Here is an 18875-nt window from a genome sequence, read left to right as displayed (position 1 = left end):
TAATGTTTATTAGTTTTTAAAACATGCTTTTGATATAATTAAATTAGAGGTTGTTGTAAAAGGTTTATCGCTGCGACACACACACACACACACACACACAAAATTTCACCTAACGGGAAAAAAATTCTCTGCACACATCTTTATTTAATCTAATTATGGATGAAATAGTAACAGAATTTAAAAACATGAATAAAAATTAAGTGGAATCAAATTAAAAAAAAAAAGAAATCTATATTTAGCTAGTTGGATGCAAGACGACTTAGCAAATATCGGAGATGACTGCTAAATGCAGTTATTTAAATTACAACAGACTGTTCGAAAGAAAACATGAGTAAAATCGAAATATCAATAGAGAAAACAAAAACGTGGTAATTGCATGGCAAAAGAACTAATAACATGCAAATTTGATGTAAGGGAAAAATACTACATCGAGTAATGGAATTTAAACACATTGGAATCACAATTAACAGTGGAAAAATATATCATCGCGGACAAAAATAAGAGAAGGGCAACTTAAATGTCAGGATGTAGATTCAACAGTATGAAAATAATCAATACAATAAATAAGTATGGTGAAAACATTAAGAAAAATAGTAAAAGTAGTTAAAATAGTTAATAGTTTATTAGATAAAATAGTTAATTTTGCAGAATAAAAATTTCAAAAATAAATAAATCATTGAACAGCTTTTTACTCCCAAGAGAAAGAGAGAGAGAGAGAGAGAGAGAGCTAGAGTACACAAAAAACTTGTTTAGCTTTAAACAAGTTCTAGAGATCGGTGACCAATGTCATCGACAGCTGAGCTGATGGCTAACAATGAAGATAGTACAACTGGCAACTACCGCCATCTCGTGATCCTAAACCATAATAGTCGTTGTTATCTCTGAAACAGTGTGAATAAAAAGGGTGTTTTAAACCCGTATTTCCGAGATGAAAAGACCCAACATCCTTGCGTCAGAAATCCTAAAGCGAGAGAGCCTTCTGAAAAAGAAACATTCTTCTTTGAATGTATTAGATTACTTAATGTAATCTAATGTGGATAAAAATCCTTGTTCCGAAAACAAGGATTTTTATCCACAGTCTTTTTTCTTCAGTATAACATTATGCTGCAAGTAACGTTGCCATATGGCTACAAGGATGTCTAGAGGGAGAAAAAAAAAAGATGAATATCAATTACAGTCAATACACGAATGGCTAAAAAAAAAAGTGAAAACATCAGTTGGCAGACCGAAAGATGATGGGCAGTCTGTTTACACTGAAATATTGAGAATGCAACAAGGCTTAAGTGTAAAGCAGAAAGAGGCAAAAAAAAAGAAGAGAGATCAAATAACATCTTTTGATAGTAATCCGATACGTTTTGAGAATATTAGGTTTTATATTTCCTCGACTGAACAAGCCATAATGAGTTATAGCAAATGGGAAGACAGGATTAAGCTTTTTATTATTATTACCACCCCACATTTCTGTAGTCTTCTATTTCCTATCTTCGTCATGTTCGCCGTGGTGCGTACATAGCTGCAGAAAAAATCGAAATATTCTTTCGAAATGACACTAAAATCTTATAAAAAGCATTTAATAATTTGTTGGTTAAAGTAGGAAATTACGTTAGAAAAAAAATATAAAAAAAGTAAAAGTATATACATGTTATTTTTCGTACTGAATAAAAAAAATAAAGGAATACATTTCCCTTAGATTTTAGATACATTCGTACAACAAGCAGTAATGTTTTATTTTAAATTTATAATTCCAATCAAAAACTTTTTAATGTAAAAAAAAAAGGTCGTTCAATACTGTGAACAAAGTGCTGAGGTTTTTTTTTTAAAAAAAAAAAGACAGAAAGAATTGATTAATCTACCTTTTAATTTCTGATGAATGAAAGAAGACTATTGAAAAAAAAAAGGATGAATGAAGAGGATGAAAAAGTTAGATTAGTCTGATTTTCAATAATGAAGGGTTACTTGATGGATGATACACTTGACATAAAAAAAGATTTAAAAGAAAATAGACGAATTTTAGGTGCTCGTTCAAACGAACAATGCTTATGGAGATTTGCAAGAAAAAGGAAAAAAAAAATCTACGTTTCAGATAAGGACTGAAGTGAGTCAGTAAGATGTCATCGATTGATCGGATTCCTTTTGTACAGAATTTTAAGGAGGTTCAGGAGAATGATCTCAGATGTGCAAAGGGTGTCCGATGTTACGTCTGATCTGCGTTTTTATTTTTCCAAGTGAGCAGTCGTTGGGCCAAAAAGAAGTAATGCGATGAAAGAAAACTTTATTTTCATACGTAGATAAATATGATGGTCACGTGATACTTATTTGAAATCAAACCAGAAATACTTCAGGTATTTCTGGTTTGATTAAATAACATTAAATACATTAAATTTCATGTACATATATTAGAGGATATTGGTTGTCTACACCATCAGTCTATTCGACTTTAATCTGGTTTTATTTTTCTCAAAGATAAATCCAGGTTTAGAAGAAATGTTTGATGATGACTTTTGAACTAATCGTTTCAAGTATGAAAAAAACATCATTTGTGCATCGGATAAAATGATGACTGCTTTTTTCTTGCAAAACACGAAAACCAACTTCTTTTTTATCTTCGTTTTATTTTAAGTTTTTATTTGAGAAAAAAATTCTAGAAGCTTACGAGAAACATTTATGAAAGTATAGAAGAACGTAGATATAGAGTATAGAGAGATGCAAGTGGATCTGCACATGGTGTTTATAGATCTGGAAAAGGCATACGACAGAGTGGCCAGGCAGGAGGTATGGAGGTGTATGAGGAAGAAGGGGGTGTCGGAGAAGTACGTGAGGTTGGTGAAGGAGATGTATGAGGGAACAGAAACCCAGGTCAGGTCTAGTGTCGGCATGACAGAAGGGTTCCCTATTGTCGTAGGGCTACACCAAGGGTCAGCTCTGAGCCCCTTCCTCTTTGACCTGGTCATGGATGTACTAGTGGAGGATGTCAAGAAGGAGGCACCATGGAGCATGCTGTTTGCCGATGACATTGTTCTATGCGAATCATCCCGAGAGAAGCTTGAAAATACCCTGGAAGAGTGGAGAAAGGCATTGGAGGAGAGCGGCATGAGAATTAACCGGGTGAAGACTGAATATATGTCAACGGGGAGTGACGAGGATATCGTCATACGACTCCAGGGTGAAAGGCTAATTTCAGGGAAGAAATTCAAGTACCTTGGGTCGGTTGTCGAGAGGAATGGTGACCTGGATGAGGAAATACAGCACCGAATAACATGCGGTTGGATGAATTGGAGGAAGATGAGCGGGGTCCTGTGCGACAAGAGAGTGAGTTGTAAGAGGAAAGGAAAGCTCTATAAGATGGTGGTGAGGCCGGCGATGCTCCATGGTGCGGAGAAGTGGCCTATAACCAAGGCACAGGAGAGGAAGATGGAGGTAGCGGAGATGCGGATGAGTGGTGTGACACAGAAGGACAGGATAAGGAATGACTACATCAGAGGGACGGTTAAGGTGGGACCAATTGGCAAGAAGATACAAGAAAGTAGGCTGAGGTGGTTTGGACATGTTGAAAGGAAGGGTGAGGAGTATGTTGGTAAACGAGTGGAGTATATGGAGTTGGAGGGAAGGAGGAAAAGAGGCAGGCCCAAGCTCAGGTGGAGGGATAAGATGACAGAGGATCTTAGGGAGAAAGGATGGAGTCCGAAGGATGCCCTGGACCGGAGAACTTGGAAGAGGAAGGTTACAGATTCGTGCGCCGACCTCGTTTAACATGGGATAAGGCAGAGTGAAAGAAGAAGAAGAAGAAGAAGAACGTAGAATACTAAACCCCCTATAACCATGAATGGTATTTGTATTTAATGAAGATATTCATCGAATCATCCTCGATAAATAGTTAGGGAGATGAAAAATCCAATATATGAACTAAAAATGAATTCGGAGATAGAAATTTCTATGGCCTACAGAAGAAAAACTTAATGATTCGACTCCAGTTGGATTTTTTTCCCAGTATATTTCAGATCTAAGCACAAACAAATACATACAAATAAATACAAGTTAGTGTCAGAAAACATTTAATCTTGTCTACTACCCCTCTGGAATGCACTGAACCTCGACAATGGTAAGAGATGAAGACTTGCTTTCCACCAGTTTCTATAAGTAATGGCTACAGCAGTGGAGAGTAGAGTGAGAGTACCGCTTACTTCTTCTATAGATAAAAAAAAAAAAAAAAAACTTAGGAGAATTTTTGCATTTTATACAAATATATAACTATCGGGGTAAGCAAATACAAACGCTTAATACTTTCCTGCTCCATTCGTGTATTAGATCGAATAGCGTGTTATATGTTATAATTAAATAACTGAGCTGTCCTTAATCTAAATTTTTCTCACTATGGGACAGTTAATACTACATCCATAATCTTTCAATGTCTGTTAATTGTGTATACGTTCTCCTGTCGGTTTTCTTGTTTTGTGAGAATGAAATCTTAGGTTATAGAAAGGAAAACAGCATCACAGCTGTGTACGAGACAGGATAAATCACCTTCAACTGAAAAGTCCTTATAAAATTTCTTCATTCTGGATAGAATTCAAATTGATGTGTTCTATCTATCATAACAATATATGGGCAATGGTTAGATAAACATGAAAAAATTATATATATAATGCTATAACGAACGCACGCACGCTCGCACACACGCAAGCACCCCCCCACACACGCACAAAAGCTCCAGAACATTAAAACATTAAAAGATCCAAGACGGTAATATAGAAAACTGGAGAAACACAAAATTCAGATAATAGGGAAGTAAGTATTAAATAAGGTAAAGAAAGAAAAAGGAAAACGTGAGATAAAAGACAGTATTCAATGAGTAAAACTTTAGCCTGCAAAGAGAGAGAGAGAGAGAGAGAGAGAGAGAGAAGAGAAAGAAGAAATAAAGTCTAAAGTAGTTTATGTGAAAGGATGGAGAAACTATGAGAGAAAGAACAGCAACATCAACAATGGACACTTCACTCTCTCTCTCTCTCTCTCTCTCTCTCTCTCTCTCTCTCCTTCTTTCTTTCTTTTCGTCGCTAAACAGAAGCCAAGCAGAGTAGAAACTCAGCGACTAAATATAGCAGTATCCGAAGCTTGTCTTCGAAGACGACAACCACGAACAAGTGATGCGACAACTACCCACCGCGTTTGTACAGACGAGTGGTGATACGATGGAAGGCAGACGCCCGTCTACGGGTCGATTAACGGGAACTCACAACATTCCACTTACCCACGGAGCTTCTTATTCGCAGGAACGTGCTCAATCTGGAAACCGGCTGCTTGGACGAAGTCCAGGACGGTGTTGTTGCCCAGGAAGTGACCTGAGAAAAGAAACTGCAATTTATTTCAGTAATCAAGAAAAATGAAAGAGAGAGAGAGAGAGAGAGAGCATAAAAAAAGAGAAAAGATGGGATATGATAAATGATGACAAATGAAGAATGGAAAACGAAATTAAATAGCAAGTATAATGAAGTAAGTTCACACAGAGCACCGTTATGATTAATTGCCATATAACATGTACATTTTTCTGGTGTTTAATGATATCGGCCGGAACATTTGGGATTATACGAATTTCAGGCTTTAATTGTGTGTGATGCCTTTGACTGACGTGGAACTAATGATGCGTTTGCCTGCCTTGCATTGTTTGCAACAAAGGTAGATAAAAACACAAACGACGCGCGCCGATTTATCACGTGCTTACAATTGCAACGACAAACAAAACCGTTTTAAAAAATACGTAATAAAAACTTACCTTTAAATTTAACAGCGGTATACTATCTTCATTGGATGCTATCTTGAAACATTGACGAAAGTAAGCGATATATAAAGACAGTTGGATATTCCCTTTGGAGATTTTGAAGTTTTTGCAATGATTAAGAGGAGGAACATTAACGAAATTTATTGTAATGAAAGTGATTATTAATATGAAACTATTCCATATACTTAGTATACTTTGCCTTCTTTGTTCTATTAGATATCATCATTTGCTGAAATGGATTGTTTAACAACACTTTGTAATAACGCAAATAGGTTTTTTTAGCTTCCGACTTTTAGCTCTGCATAGAGTTTTAAAACAATTAAACGCATTCCGTGGTTTTTGCAGAGCACACTTAATCTCCCTGGTTTTATGTAGGCGTTTGTTGGTAGTCCGACATTACGTATTCTTCCTCAGGAAACATGCACGGATGATCTTTCAAAAATCTCTAAAACATTTCCTTCTGGATGTTCTAGTAGAAGGGAAAAAAAGTGAAGTCACCGAGGATGAAGTCTTTAAACATTCGTTTTGAGAGCAAAAGTTTGCGGCTTCCTTTGTTGCTAGACCAGACTAAATATTTGACTTGTCACTAACTCATAAGGTTTGCTTTTAGAGCAAAATGGCGTGCGAGACAAACATTAAAGTTGCGTATCCTCGAAAATAAACTGCGGTAGATGTGTAAAATAAAATCTCGCATTTACCTTAAAAGTAAGTTTGGTTGTCTCTTTTTCATTAATTTAATGTTCCAACTTTGCTTATTCTTGATTTTTTTTTTTTCTTGGGAGTATTGAAACAAAGTTGGAAAGTAAAAGTTTCCGAAACTTCAGATGATGTATTCTGTTTATGTTACTTCTAAGAATATCGAAGAAGTAAGATGTTAAAAAAAAGGAAGGGAAAGTCCTAAGAAATGTAGATGGAAAAAAAAAAGTAAAACGAAGTTCTAGAAGGCACAGAAATAATTTCAAACCTGTTCCCCGAGTTTTTCGCTAATATTTTATTATTTTTCGCATCAGATTGCAAAGCTAACTGAACTTTATGTTGTCTCTTTCCGTTCCACTGTTTTACTACTATCTGAAATTCATGAAATAAAAAAGAAAACGATTTGATGAACCCTGTAAAATCTGGTTAAAAACGCCTACATTCAGATCGGCAAGTTACAGCTTATATTAAAGACCATAAAGATGTCCTCTCAGTGGACCTGATCAGCATCTACAGCCCCAGGTGTGAACCTGAGCATCTGGAACATCCTGAAAACTTTTTAAAGTGTTCAGGATATTCCGGTTTTTGCAGGTATGTTGATAAAGACAGTGTCTAAAATTTTTTCGCCCGGAAACGACAGTTCTTTCGACAGTAAGCATAATTCTTACCGAAGGACAAATAACAGGTAATGTCGTCATCTTACGTGAAAACTCTCTACCAAGATTCCAAGAAGTTTCAAGCAGGTCGACAGAAGTTTTGAGGTATTCATCTAAATAAAAGAAGCAAGTGTTCACAACTGCATAAACAAACAAACAAAAACAAAAAAAATAGATGTGTTCCGAAATCCACATTTCTCTGCATGTCAGGAAACTATCGTATTGAAGAAGCACAGATTTGACCAATGACAGATTTACTGTCATTGGTCAAATTGTCCAAAGAAATTTTGCTTGGTGATAGATTCTTAACTGATGAAATAAACCTCCAGATAATCTTCCTCAATAATTTTATAAGAGTAGGTAGAGATCTTTATTTATAGCATAAAGTCTTTATTTATTACATAACTTCTTACGATCACATGATTTTCATCACCCGATGTGAGAACGCCGTCCTGCTTATTAATGGTCTGAAGTGGCAGGGAAAAAAAAGTCCCTCTTTGGTCTCGAGAATGGGATTTGTACATTGCGTAATCATTAGCCTACTGTCAGTATTACAGGCTAACAAACTCTGATTGGTGGAATTCACATATAATAATAAGAAACTATTTTGATACTCGCTGTACATAATCATTTGAGTTTGATTTCTAGACATGCAGAACTGTCAATTTTAATGTTTCGCAATCGCTTCTAGATCGAGGAACATTAAATAAACCATCGCCAATCCAATCTAGAAGAATAATTATATTATTAAGTAGGCCGCGAAAGCGAAAGAAACACGCTGTCGCATCACGAAGAATGAAATGGGTGAATCTGGTAGCTTAGTGAAAAATGACTTGCTACTGTTTCCAAACTTTATGTATTTTTTAAATTAGAATTGGATAATTGTTTTTAAAATTTTTCATTTGTTTTAAGTTACTTTTCTTCCGACGCGAATAATCTGAATGCTGTCTTACGACCTTTCATATCCTCCTTAGTTTTACACATAGAATTCTTTCACTCTAAGAAGACATTTATTCAATGATATACAAATAAAACTATTGCATGAGTTTTTTTTTCTCTTATCTTTTGGCCTGCAGTACTACAAACATTCATATAATTATTTCTTTCCTTTATATATTTTTAACGCCAATATTTTGTTTCCATCACACTTCACTGTACGTTACTTGGAGATTTAACAAATGCTTAAGGCTTGTTTCACTTAGTTTCCGAGTACTTCATTCAAAACAATTTTCTTTTCCCATTTAGGATTAACCTCATCCAAGACAGGATTACCTAATTTGTTCGTGAAGCTTCTATTCCTCGGAGACTGGCACGTGATTTAATTGTTGCTCGGGAGACCTTCCCTGTCGATGTTCAGCAGCCTGGCGATAGGCCTGCTGTCTTTCCTCAGATAGGTTGTCGTGGCAGCATTTTCTCTGTCGGTCGCTGATGAAATGTCTATATCGACAAAGCTGGGTTTGCCAGAGCGTCGTCACCAAGAAAGGGATATACTCGTGCGTGCCAAAAATATCTTTTCGATAGGGGAGAGATCGTAAGAAATGCTTAGCACGGAACTTCCTAAAGTTTCTTATTTAAATTCATTTCATTCTTCGGTATTTATTCCTAAACAGTCTACTGTTTCCATGGTTATAAAGTATTTTTTTAATTAACAATTAAAGAAAAATTGTGTCGTTTTTTTTTTTATTTGAACAAAACAACTAAAGCCATGAAATGTTTTTCAATTACGTGTTCACAAATGTGCTTTGTTTGTTTAGTCTCTCTCTCTCTCTCTCTCTCTCTCTCTGTGTGTGTGTGTGTGTGTGTGTGTGTGTGTGTGTGTGTGTGTGTTGATGAGTACATTCTCCGATATATACGATTATTATTATCATAACCATGATGCCACACTTACTACAACCACGCACATAGTCTCTATCGCAACACAAATTGCACTTCATCCTCAACTAAAGTGATCCCAATGGGTAAAAGCTTCCTCTCGTCACTAACAAGCCATGAATTCAAAACCCATTGTGAAATACAAGTTTGTCTTTGGATAATAGATGTAGTGCGACGCGGTCACCTTGTTTGTTAGTTGCCTAAGGAGGAGGAGGTATAAATAAAACAAAAAAAATTATGTTTGCCTCCAGAGCAGACGTCTAGACATGCACATCCCTATGATTAATTTCATTTTCTTTATAGCCATTTAAAGTAGATTTAAAGTTTGTAAGGTGTAGCGTCACACACACACACACACACACACACACACACACACACACACACACACACACACACACACACACACACACACACACACACACACACACACACACACATAATATTCATCAAAGCTTGATTTGCTTCCTCATCTTACAAAAAGGCTGGTTATATTCCGCTAATTCGAGCCCTACCCAAGGGCCTATGAGTTGTGGAAATACTTTCTGAAAATGAAAGCTGTGCCGAACAAAGCGGCCTTTTGCAGCTGCCCAATTTTTAATCCATCTAACTCGAATGCTTCTAGATGTTTTTTCAATGTTTTAGGGATGGCGCCTAAAGCACCTATTATTATGGGAACAACTTTCGTTTTCTTTTGCCAGATTCGTTCAACTTCGATTTGCAAATCGCGATACTTTGTAATTGTTTCATTTTCTTTGTCGTCAATCCGACTATCTCCTGGTACTGATATTTCGATAAACGTAACACCCTTGTTTTCACTTTTTTTCAACCACTGTAATATCGGGCGTATTACATTCCAAGCTTTTGTCAGTCTGGATTTTGAAATCTCAGAGTATTTTAGCTTTTTCATTCTCAACCACTTTCTGGTGAACTTTATGCTTCCAATAGTCTTTAGATACTTCAAACCTATGCTTTTTACATAAATGCCAGTGGATTATCTTAGCTACGTTATCATGCCTTTTACAGTACTCAATTTGTGCGATTTTGCTGCATCTACTTATAATGTGGTCTACCGTTTCTTCCTTTTCTTTGCGCAATCTATATTTACTGTCTTCTTGAATTTTTTGTATTTTTGCCTTCATAACGTTGGTTTTAATGGTGTGTTCTTGTGCTGCAAAAATTACCGATTCTGTTTCTTTCTTTAGTGCTCCATTTCTCAACCATTGCCAGGTCAAGTTGCTGTCAGCGCTGTCCTCTATGCTGTGAAGGTATTTTCCATGCAATGCCTTATTTTCCATCTTTCAGTTCTCACTTTTACTTGGTTGGTTTTGTATTCCAATTTTGTCTCCATGGGTTTAAATAAACCCTCTTTCCTTACCTCAATTAGAAAAGTTTCCGTTGTTTGCTGCAGATAATCATTTAGATTTCGTTTTTCTTCTTCAATAACTTGCTTCACTTGTAATAATCCTCTACCTCCTTTTTTGCGTGATAGATATAGCCTATCAATGTCACTGCGAGGATTGAGGGCATGGTGCATTGTCATTAATTTTCGAGTTTTTCGATGTAAATCTTCCATCTCTAGCTGGGTCCATTCAACAATGCCTACTGAATATCTCAGAACAGGTATGGCCCAGGTATTAATTGCTTTTATCAAATTTCCAGCATTAAGCATTGATTTAAGGAGTTTTCTTAATCGTCTTATGTATTCTGCTCTAGTTCTTTCTTTGATCTTATTGTGCAGAATTTGTGATGCTTCTAAGATTCCCAAATATTTGTAGCTGTCTTCGAATTTTATTGCTTTAATTATTTCACCATTGAGCAGCTCGATTTCGTTCAGATCTTCAAACTTTCCTCTTGTTATTCCAGCAATTGTACATTTGTCTAAGCCAAAATCCATTGATATATATCTTGACTGAATATGTGCACAGTGTTAAGCAACGATCCGAGTTCATTCTCTGATTTTGCATACAACTTCAGATCGTCCATGTATAAAAGGTGAGATATCTTTGCACTCTTTTGTGCAGTTTGATAACCATGAGCAGTTTTATTTAAAATTCTAGTTAAGGGGATCAATGACAAAATAAACAATAGAGGAGATAATGAGTCTCCTTGAAAGATGCCCCTTTTTATGTTTACCTCTCCAATTTCTTCTCTATTTATAACCAACGTTGTTTTCCAGTTTTTCATGCTGGATTGCAAAAATTTTTGCACGTTTTCGCTAATACCGAATAGTTCTGTGCATTTTAAAATCCAACTATGAGGCACCGAATCAAACGCTTTTTTATAATCTATCCAAGCCATATGACGGTTGGTTTTTCTACGTTTGTAATTTTTAAGAATCATTTTATCAATCAGCAATTGGTCTTTTGTGCCTCTTGAATTTTTGCTGTTACCTTTTTGTTCAATTGGGAGAAGAGAATTTGCTTTAAGATAGCTGTATATTTTATCAGCTAGTATGCCTGTGAGTAGCTTAAAAGTTGTTGGCAGGCAAGTTATTGGTCGGAAGTTTTCTGGGTTTGGACCTTTTTCTTTATTCTTTATAATCAAAAACGTTTTCCCTGCTGTGAGCCACTCTTCTTTGCATTTTCCTTCTAAAACATCATAAAATTGGTTAGCAAGTCTTTCATGCAAGCCTGTTAGATATTTCAACCAGTAGCCATGTAATTCATCCTTCCCGGGTGTTGACCAATTTTTTTATTTTTTTAGCTTGCTTTTGAACCATTTCAGTTTATATTTTCAGTTGGTCCATTTTTCGTTGAGATTTTGTTCGTAATTTGTTCAATCCATTTTGCCTTATTATTGTGCCTCTTAGGGTTGTCCCACAGGTTTTTCCAAAACTTTAGTGTATTTTCTTTGTCTCTGATATTTATATTTATATTTTCTTTAACGTTATCATTCCTGCAGCAATCAATTTTCTTGTAAAACTGGTGCTGATTTGCGCGAAACATCGAATTTTGCTTGTACTGTTCAATGCGTGCACTGTATCTTCTTATTTTAGCTGCAACTGCAACTATTTTTTGCTTCACTTCCTCTAATACTTCATCAATAGGTCGTGTTCCAGTATTACATCTCTTTATGAGGTTATTTCGGATTTTTGTATTTTTCAGCTTCTTTTCCTTAAGTTTTTCAAATTGCTCACGTCTGCTCTGAGTTTAAGAATTTTATTCTCCAGTCGATGCTTCCATTTTGGTTCCTGAGCCTTACTGTTTTTGGGTTCACTAATCTTATATCCTAATTCAGATGTTACGACGTAGGCTATTGAGTACATAAGTTGATTCGTTTGCCCAATAGTTCCAGTAGGAATATCCCTTGCAGCAGCTTTATTGGCCTCTTGTAGGAGTTCCTTCAGTTTTGTTGAGGTACTTGTCTCAATACTGGAAGCCTAACTCGTTCCTGGTTGCTGTTCATTTGCTCGATAATTTTTCTTGTGAGTTCTTGTTCCTTATCTGATAGCTTCCTTTCAACTATTTGTATATTTTCATAATTTTCAGCATTCTGCATGTTGGAATCTGGTTCTGCTCCATTCATATTCCTGGTCACTTCAGGGTCAGTACGGTTTCCTTTTACAGCTTGAGGTTTCAGTGCTTCCAGCTCAAGTTCACTAAATACCTTGCGTTTGATAATGAAGCTGCGTTGCTGCATCAGCCTTTCGAATGAAATTTCAGAATTTGGGTGTCGTTCAAGCCAAAGTTGGAACATTCGTTTCTGAAATCCTCTAACTAATGGGTTTGAACTGTAGAAGCACTGCATGACTTGTCTATTTTCAGCCATGCTCCACTTTTTTCCTAGTAAATACTTTCGAGTTCTGTGGATCTTGCTCCTGTAGCCCATTTGTCACTGGCTGTCCAGGAAGCCTAACATCCAGTGCGGTCCTTGGTAACCCGCGCGATGACCGATGCGGTATAGACTTTTGATTTGTCTTCACCATTTTTTAACTGGGGGTGGGTAGGTGCATGATATATATATATATATATATATATATATATATATATATATATATATATATATATATGGATGGATCCATAATATTCTCGATTATAATAAAACTAGATCATTTTTGATTTTATATTGTTTTTAATTTCTGTTACTAAGTTTAAGGACCTTTGGAGGGTAATGTATAGCAATGCTGTAGCCAATGAAGTTCAAACTGAGGCTCGGCTATTGCTGTTACCCTCCTGCCATGACCAGAGCTTTAATAGCTCAATAACACCTTATCCCTACACTGTCCTCTACAGATAACGGGGAAGATGAAAAGCATTCTTACTTCGCCCCTTTAAGCCTTGTAGACCCTGGGAGGGTAATGGGTGGCAATGCTGTAGCCAATGAAGTTTAACTGAGGTTCGGCTGTTGCTGTTACCCCCTGGGGCGCAGAAATTCGAGAGATTGAGTCGCTCTCTTAAGGTTTTTGCCTTAAGGGAGCAATTTGAGTGTCCGGGGAAAGTGTTCTCTGGCACGGCCCGCTGAGGGGCTTTGTCGGTGAATGCTTCTCTTCGGAATATGAGCGGTTCTTCTGCTCAGTGGTGGCGTGTGGGTGGAAGGCCATCACTGAGTGGAGCCAACGCTGATATGGACGGTCTTTCGCCCACGATTGAGTGGCTTAGGGATCGTCCGAATTTTTAGAGACGGCTTTACCTTTAAATATGACAATGCCGTACCAATGAAGTTCTAACTGAGGCTCGGCTATTGCTGTTACCCTCCTGGCATGATTAGAGCTTTATACAGCTCAATAACACCTTATCTCTACACTGTCCTCTCCAGATAACGGGGAAGATGGAAAGCATTCTTGCTTCGCCCCTTTAAGCCAGTCTTTATAAGGATATAAGGTACAATATTGAAAATTATATTTTCATTAATTAATACATTCTTTCTAAAATAAATTTGAATTAGTAATTAACATTTGATTTATTAGTCTTTCGGTTGGTTGAGTTGATGGGCCATCACTGATGGTGAACCTTTTAGAGTTGGCCTGTCAAAAATTCGGAAAATGCCTAAAAGATTCGCCCTCGGTGATGGCCAATCACTGATATAACCAACCCAAAAGACTAATAAATCAAAAAACGTTATTTACCAGATTCTCAAGTTGAGACCTCAACTTGAGAATCTTCGAAGAAATCGCCTGCGGAATGAAGAGTGCCATTACCAACACGAAATGTTGAATGCTTGGAACCGAATACTGGAAACTTTTATCACACTTAAAATCTAGCAATAGCTTTACTCACTATTTGTTTCCTCTACATGCTCTTGCGAGACCTTATTCTCGACGTTAAACAACATTAAAATGGACAAAAGAAACCGACTGACTGATGAAGTTAGTGCTTGGACTTGAAGTGCACCCACCCACCTTCAATTTCGGACTTATCCGAAATTGAAGTTGCATTCTGTGAAAAAAAGAATGCAATGTGTTGCATTCTTTTTTTCAGTTCAGTTCAAAATTACTACGAAAAGTAGAGTAATTTCTAATGCACTATTTTAAGCTCAATTATTAGTGTGCATATCGTTTTCTCTATTTGTAATTCACTGATTTTTTATTATTATTATTTTACAAGTGTCTGAGTTTGTTATACTCGTATTTCACTTTTGTAATTATTTGACGTTTCAATATATAATGCATAACACCACACGTGATTGGACTGTATTTTTTAAATAAATGAATATGTAAAGAATTGTTTTTGTGCTGGCGTGTCCCCCTCCCCCTCTAACAAAAGAGAAACAATTCTTTACATATTCGTTTATTTAAAAAATACAGTCCAGTCACGTGTGGTGTTATGCATTATATATTGAAACGTCAAATATTTCGGTTCCAAGCATTCAAAATTTCTTGTTGGTAGTGGTGCAGGCGATTTCTTTCCAGATCCTCAAGTTACGACCTGAGGTTGACAAACAGCTGAGTTCAGATGCTGGCCTGGAACTCTGCTAACTGCAGCTCTAATCCTTCAGTCTGTAACCATTGGAAATCATTTATTTCCACAGTAGTGTATACTGCTACTACTACATTCTGATACTTAATTATTTTAATTGTCTTTTCTAAACTAAATTGATTAAATCGTCCGCCAAACTGATCATTTATCGAGTTTAAAATTTGCTGGTACTTAATATGCAAGTACTTCATTTCATTTTGCATATCTGAGCTGACCTCCTCGAAATGTTTTTTTTTTAGTCGAAGAAAATACTTATAAGTTTTAGTCCCCACATCTTGTTTGAAAATTTGAAGTTTAATTTCATGGGCTTTTATGTATCCAAACATAACATCAATACTTCTGCCAAAACCTTGTAACTTTCATTTCATTCATATGAACAGGGAGGTCTATAATAATAATAAATAACAAAAAAAGTAATAATAAAAAAACATCGGTGTGCTGACTCATATACAATCACTGAGCTGAGGAAACTGTTCCAAATGTTTTTCTTTTTAACATAAAACTTAATTTCTTGATAGTCAATCTTTCGAAGACTTTTCCTCGGTTCAACCACCTCACATTATTATTTATTGTATTAACCAATTGCTTATTGATAATTGTTTTCTTATCTTTGCAACTGCGTTGAACTGGAGTGTCGCCAAAAAAAGGTCATGGGGTGTCACCGTTGACACTCGTGACATAGGTTTGCCATCGCTGAGTTATATGATAGGAGTAAACTACATTTCCACTAAGCTTTGTTATGGGTATTATAAGATTTTATATGATTCAGGTGGATTAAGGATTTTTTGCTGTGATTTTGTAATATTGATCTGTTGATTGTCGCAGGAAAAACCTGCGACAATCAACAGATTGGAGCTCTATGAAATTAATTTTTAGAAATTCGAAACGTTAAATATTTTATTACGTAGAGATACATCGCACCTGTTTAAGTTATTAAATATTCAATTAAAAGAATGGGGGGGCTGCGATTTAAAAACATCATTCTTAGATGCTTTCATGGTACTTCCAAAGATCCTTCAAATGAGACAAGCTCTGAATTTTAAAATGTACGCTTATTAGTGTACCCGACACAAACCTTAAAAGATCTTTGAATAAAAATTGTTTTAGTTTGGTCGGAAACCGTAATACGTTTCCTACTTAGCGATATTATCTAAATTTAATCCAAAAAAAAAAAAAAAAAACATTCTTACAAGATTGGATCTCCTAGGAAATATGGATACGGCAGTGACGTATCTCAACTTCCCATCTTGTGATTTTTTAACTTACTATTATCTTTTTTTTTTTTTTATCCTTGTGCGTTGGTGAATTTTCTCGGTATTAAAATCTGTTTTTCTAGCAAACTGGTTAACGAGTGTGGAAAATTCTTTTTTTGTACTCTTCTTTCTTTTCAATCTGTTCGTTTCTTTTCTTGCTGTCTTCAGTTTTTTTTTTTTTTTCCTTTGACGTTTTTACAGCCATTTCCTAAACTCTTTACATTTGCCGAGGTTCTGTTTTTTCAAGAAACAAATATTCACGTAGTCTATTACAAAACTTTATCATAAGAATTACTTTGAGGTCAAAATTTTATGGTGTGGTAGTGCCAGAACAGTTAATGCAAGAAGGATAAAAAAGAAACTATCGTTTTTTTTTTCAATTTAAAGCTTCTTATACTGGTTTTTTTCTAATGCATTTTGTTTATGTATTAAAATGGGAAAGTGGACAAAAAAGTTGCGAGAACACACACTCGGTTTTGACTTTAATGACAGAGAAATACTTCAGCAGAAATATCCTACTTGGAAAGTTCACTTCTTTTTTCTATTTTTTTTTTTAATTCTATTTTTTGTTTGCATTGAGCTCATCATTCCCTGTAGTGCTTGAAATCAAAACTATAAAGTTCATGTTATGTGAAATAGAATCTGTCTGGTATCGAAGTATTACAAATAATAATAATAAAGGAATAATACTCTTAAAATCTCACTTGTTTCGCTTTATTTCTGATTTGTTATTGTTAAGATTTTCAGAACGATAATCTCGTCATTTCGTAGAGGTTACGGTGTATTATAAGGTGGGATGACCCGCCTTATAAGGTGGATTCGAACCCGTTTCTTTTTTTTTTTTTTTTAACTTAAGGGAAAATGTCGCGTCGCCTTCATGACTTCTGCTACGAAAGCAGTGGCAGATTAGTAAGTAATTTCAAGTATTTTTAGTTGGTAATTCTAACCAGCAACTGTCACTAAAAATTGTGAGCAAAATACTCAGTGGATATTTTAGATATTTTTCTTTTCGAATAATAAGCATTAATATCATTTTTCATATTGAATTTATACTTTTCTTCCATTTTTTTTTACTGAATAGTATTATTAGTCATAATAAATTAGTCCCAATCACTTATTGTCCACAATGAAATTCAACACAAAAATAGCGCTGGTGTTAATGGAACCACCACTTTGCATGCTTTTCCTTTCGGCCATTTTTCTTTTAACGTGGATCCCACCCACAAATGGCTGTCAGCCTGTAGAACGTTAGTCCTAGTACCATGAATATGCTGATGGTTAGCTTATCCGAAAATTTTGCTCTAGAGACCAAATATGGAACTTTTTCAAACCACTTCGGGCCTCCTCCAATAAACAGGCTGGTGGTGGTACACGGGACATTTAAAATCATCTACCACCTAAATACGTTCATTCACATCTCACTGTGGGATTCGAACCTACATCTTGTACGCTAACCATTCTACTAAGCTAGCAATGTGATCGCATACCGTTAATGCCTTTGTTTATCTCAATGAGTAAGACTTAGAAATACGTTAACTGTATGGTGTACATACTGGAGAGCCTCCGACTCTCAGTTGGTAGAAACGAAGCCCATTGGTTAGAAAGATCCGGATTTGGATCTCCGTCTGCGAAGTGTTCTCATGTGTTTTTAATCAAAATTGGTCAGTTAGCCGGTCTCGTACGGTGGCAGAAGGTTATTTTTTCTGGTTTTTCGTCCTTTAAAACGGGCAAAACAGCCCGTGAACAACCAAATCTACAGGCAATACTCGCTTTGGATGAAGCAGAGGAGTGGCAAGCTATCTATATTAAATGCTAGTATCCCCCCCCCAGGAGACTCACCCCATCGTAGACGGACACGTACGGAATGGTATAGAAAATGGGCCCAGATTAACTGCCTATATATCTACTTCATTGATAATTATCCAAACTGAATTGTGCCTTAAAATCAAATAAATATAGCACTGCACTGCAACAAGGAAAAAACATGCTACGCCAACCCTTCGCGTTTTGAATTCAACGTTGTCTTCTAATAATGACCAATATATTACGTGCTTCAAGCATCACACGAATGCTATTAGGCCTACGCGCGCTTCTGCGTTATATTTTATTTTCTTCCAAAATCGGATAACTTTTGCTGAAATGGATAGCCCAATGGAGATCATCTGTGCTCGTCAACCAAGCAACAGCCTGTGTATTCCAATCTCATTAAAGCATAGACGTCTCTGAGCATCTTGAGATGGTACATAATTTTCATCGTCTAGTATGGGGTTATTATCCTGCTTATTGGAAGTTGGAAGAGGGTGAAAAAAGTTCTGCTTTTCTGAAAGTAGAGTTCCAGGATAAACCAACTATGCTCTATTAAAATGCCTTCGATAAAGCCATCTTTCAAATCATCGTTAGATTTTAAGTTTTTTTCCATTATTTTTTCAGGCTAATTCTGTTCTTTTTCAGGCTAATATTTTGCTTATCTTTTTCAGGCTAATATTTTGCTCATCTTTTTTCAGGCTAATGCTTTGTTTGTCTTTTTTTAGGCTAATGCTTTGCTTATCCTTTTCGGGCTAATATTTTGCTTCTCTTTATTTTTATTTATATAGTAACAAGCTGTTTAGATTTGATCGGAAATAATAAAAAATGGTTTATTTAAATCATTATACATTCCTATGATCTCGTCAGTCAGATGCTGTACATTCGAGCACTCATGCAGCAAAGT

At 35.9% G+C, this 18875-nt stretch overlaps 1 protein-coding gene across 2 annotated transcripts in view; it reads right to left on the bottom strand.

Moving 5' to 3' along the window:
* LOC150108636 (metalloprotease TIKI1-like) overlaps positions 1-18875 on the bottom strand; it is a 271836-nt gene that overhangs the window by 85607 nt on the left and 167354 nt on the right. For both annotated transcript variants that reach the window (XM_090416095.1, XM_090416094.1), the window contains exon 5: positions 5246-5336. In XM_090416095.1, coding sequence (XP_090272221.1) covers positions 5246-5336 — 91 coding nt within the window. The remainder of the gene's footprint in view (positions 1-5245; positions 5337-18875) is intronic.

This window comes from Typopeltis vanoorti, chromosome 3 (genome assembly GCF_054136105.1).
Source record: "Typopeltis vanoorti isolate ZY-2024b chromosome 3, IOZ_Tvanoo_1.0, whole genome shotgun sequence".
Taxonomy (NCBI): Eukaryota; Metazoa; Arthropoda; class Arachnida; order Uropygi; family Thelyphonidae; genus Typopeltis; species Typopeltis vanoorti.
This window is presented reverse-complemented; position numbering and strand designations above follow the sequence as displayed.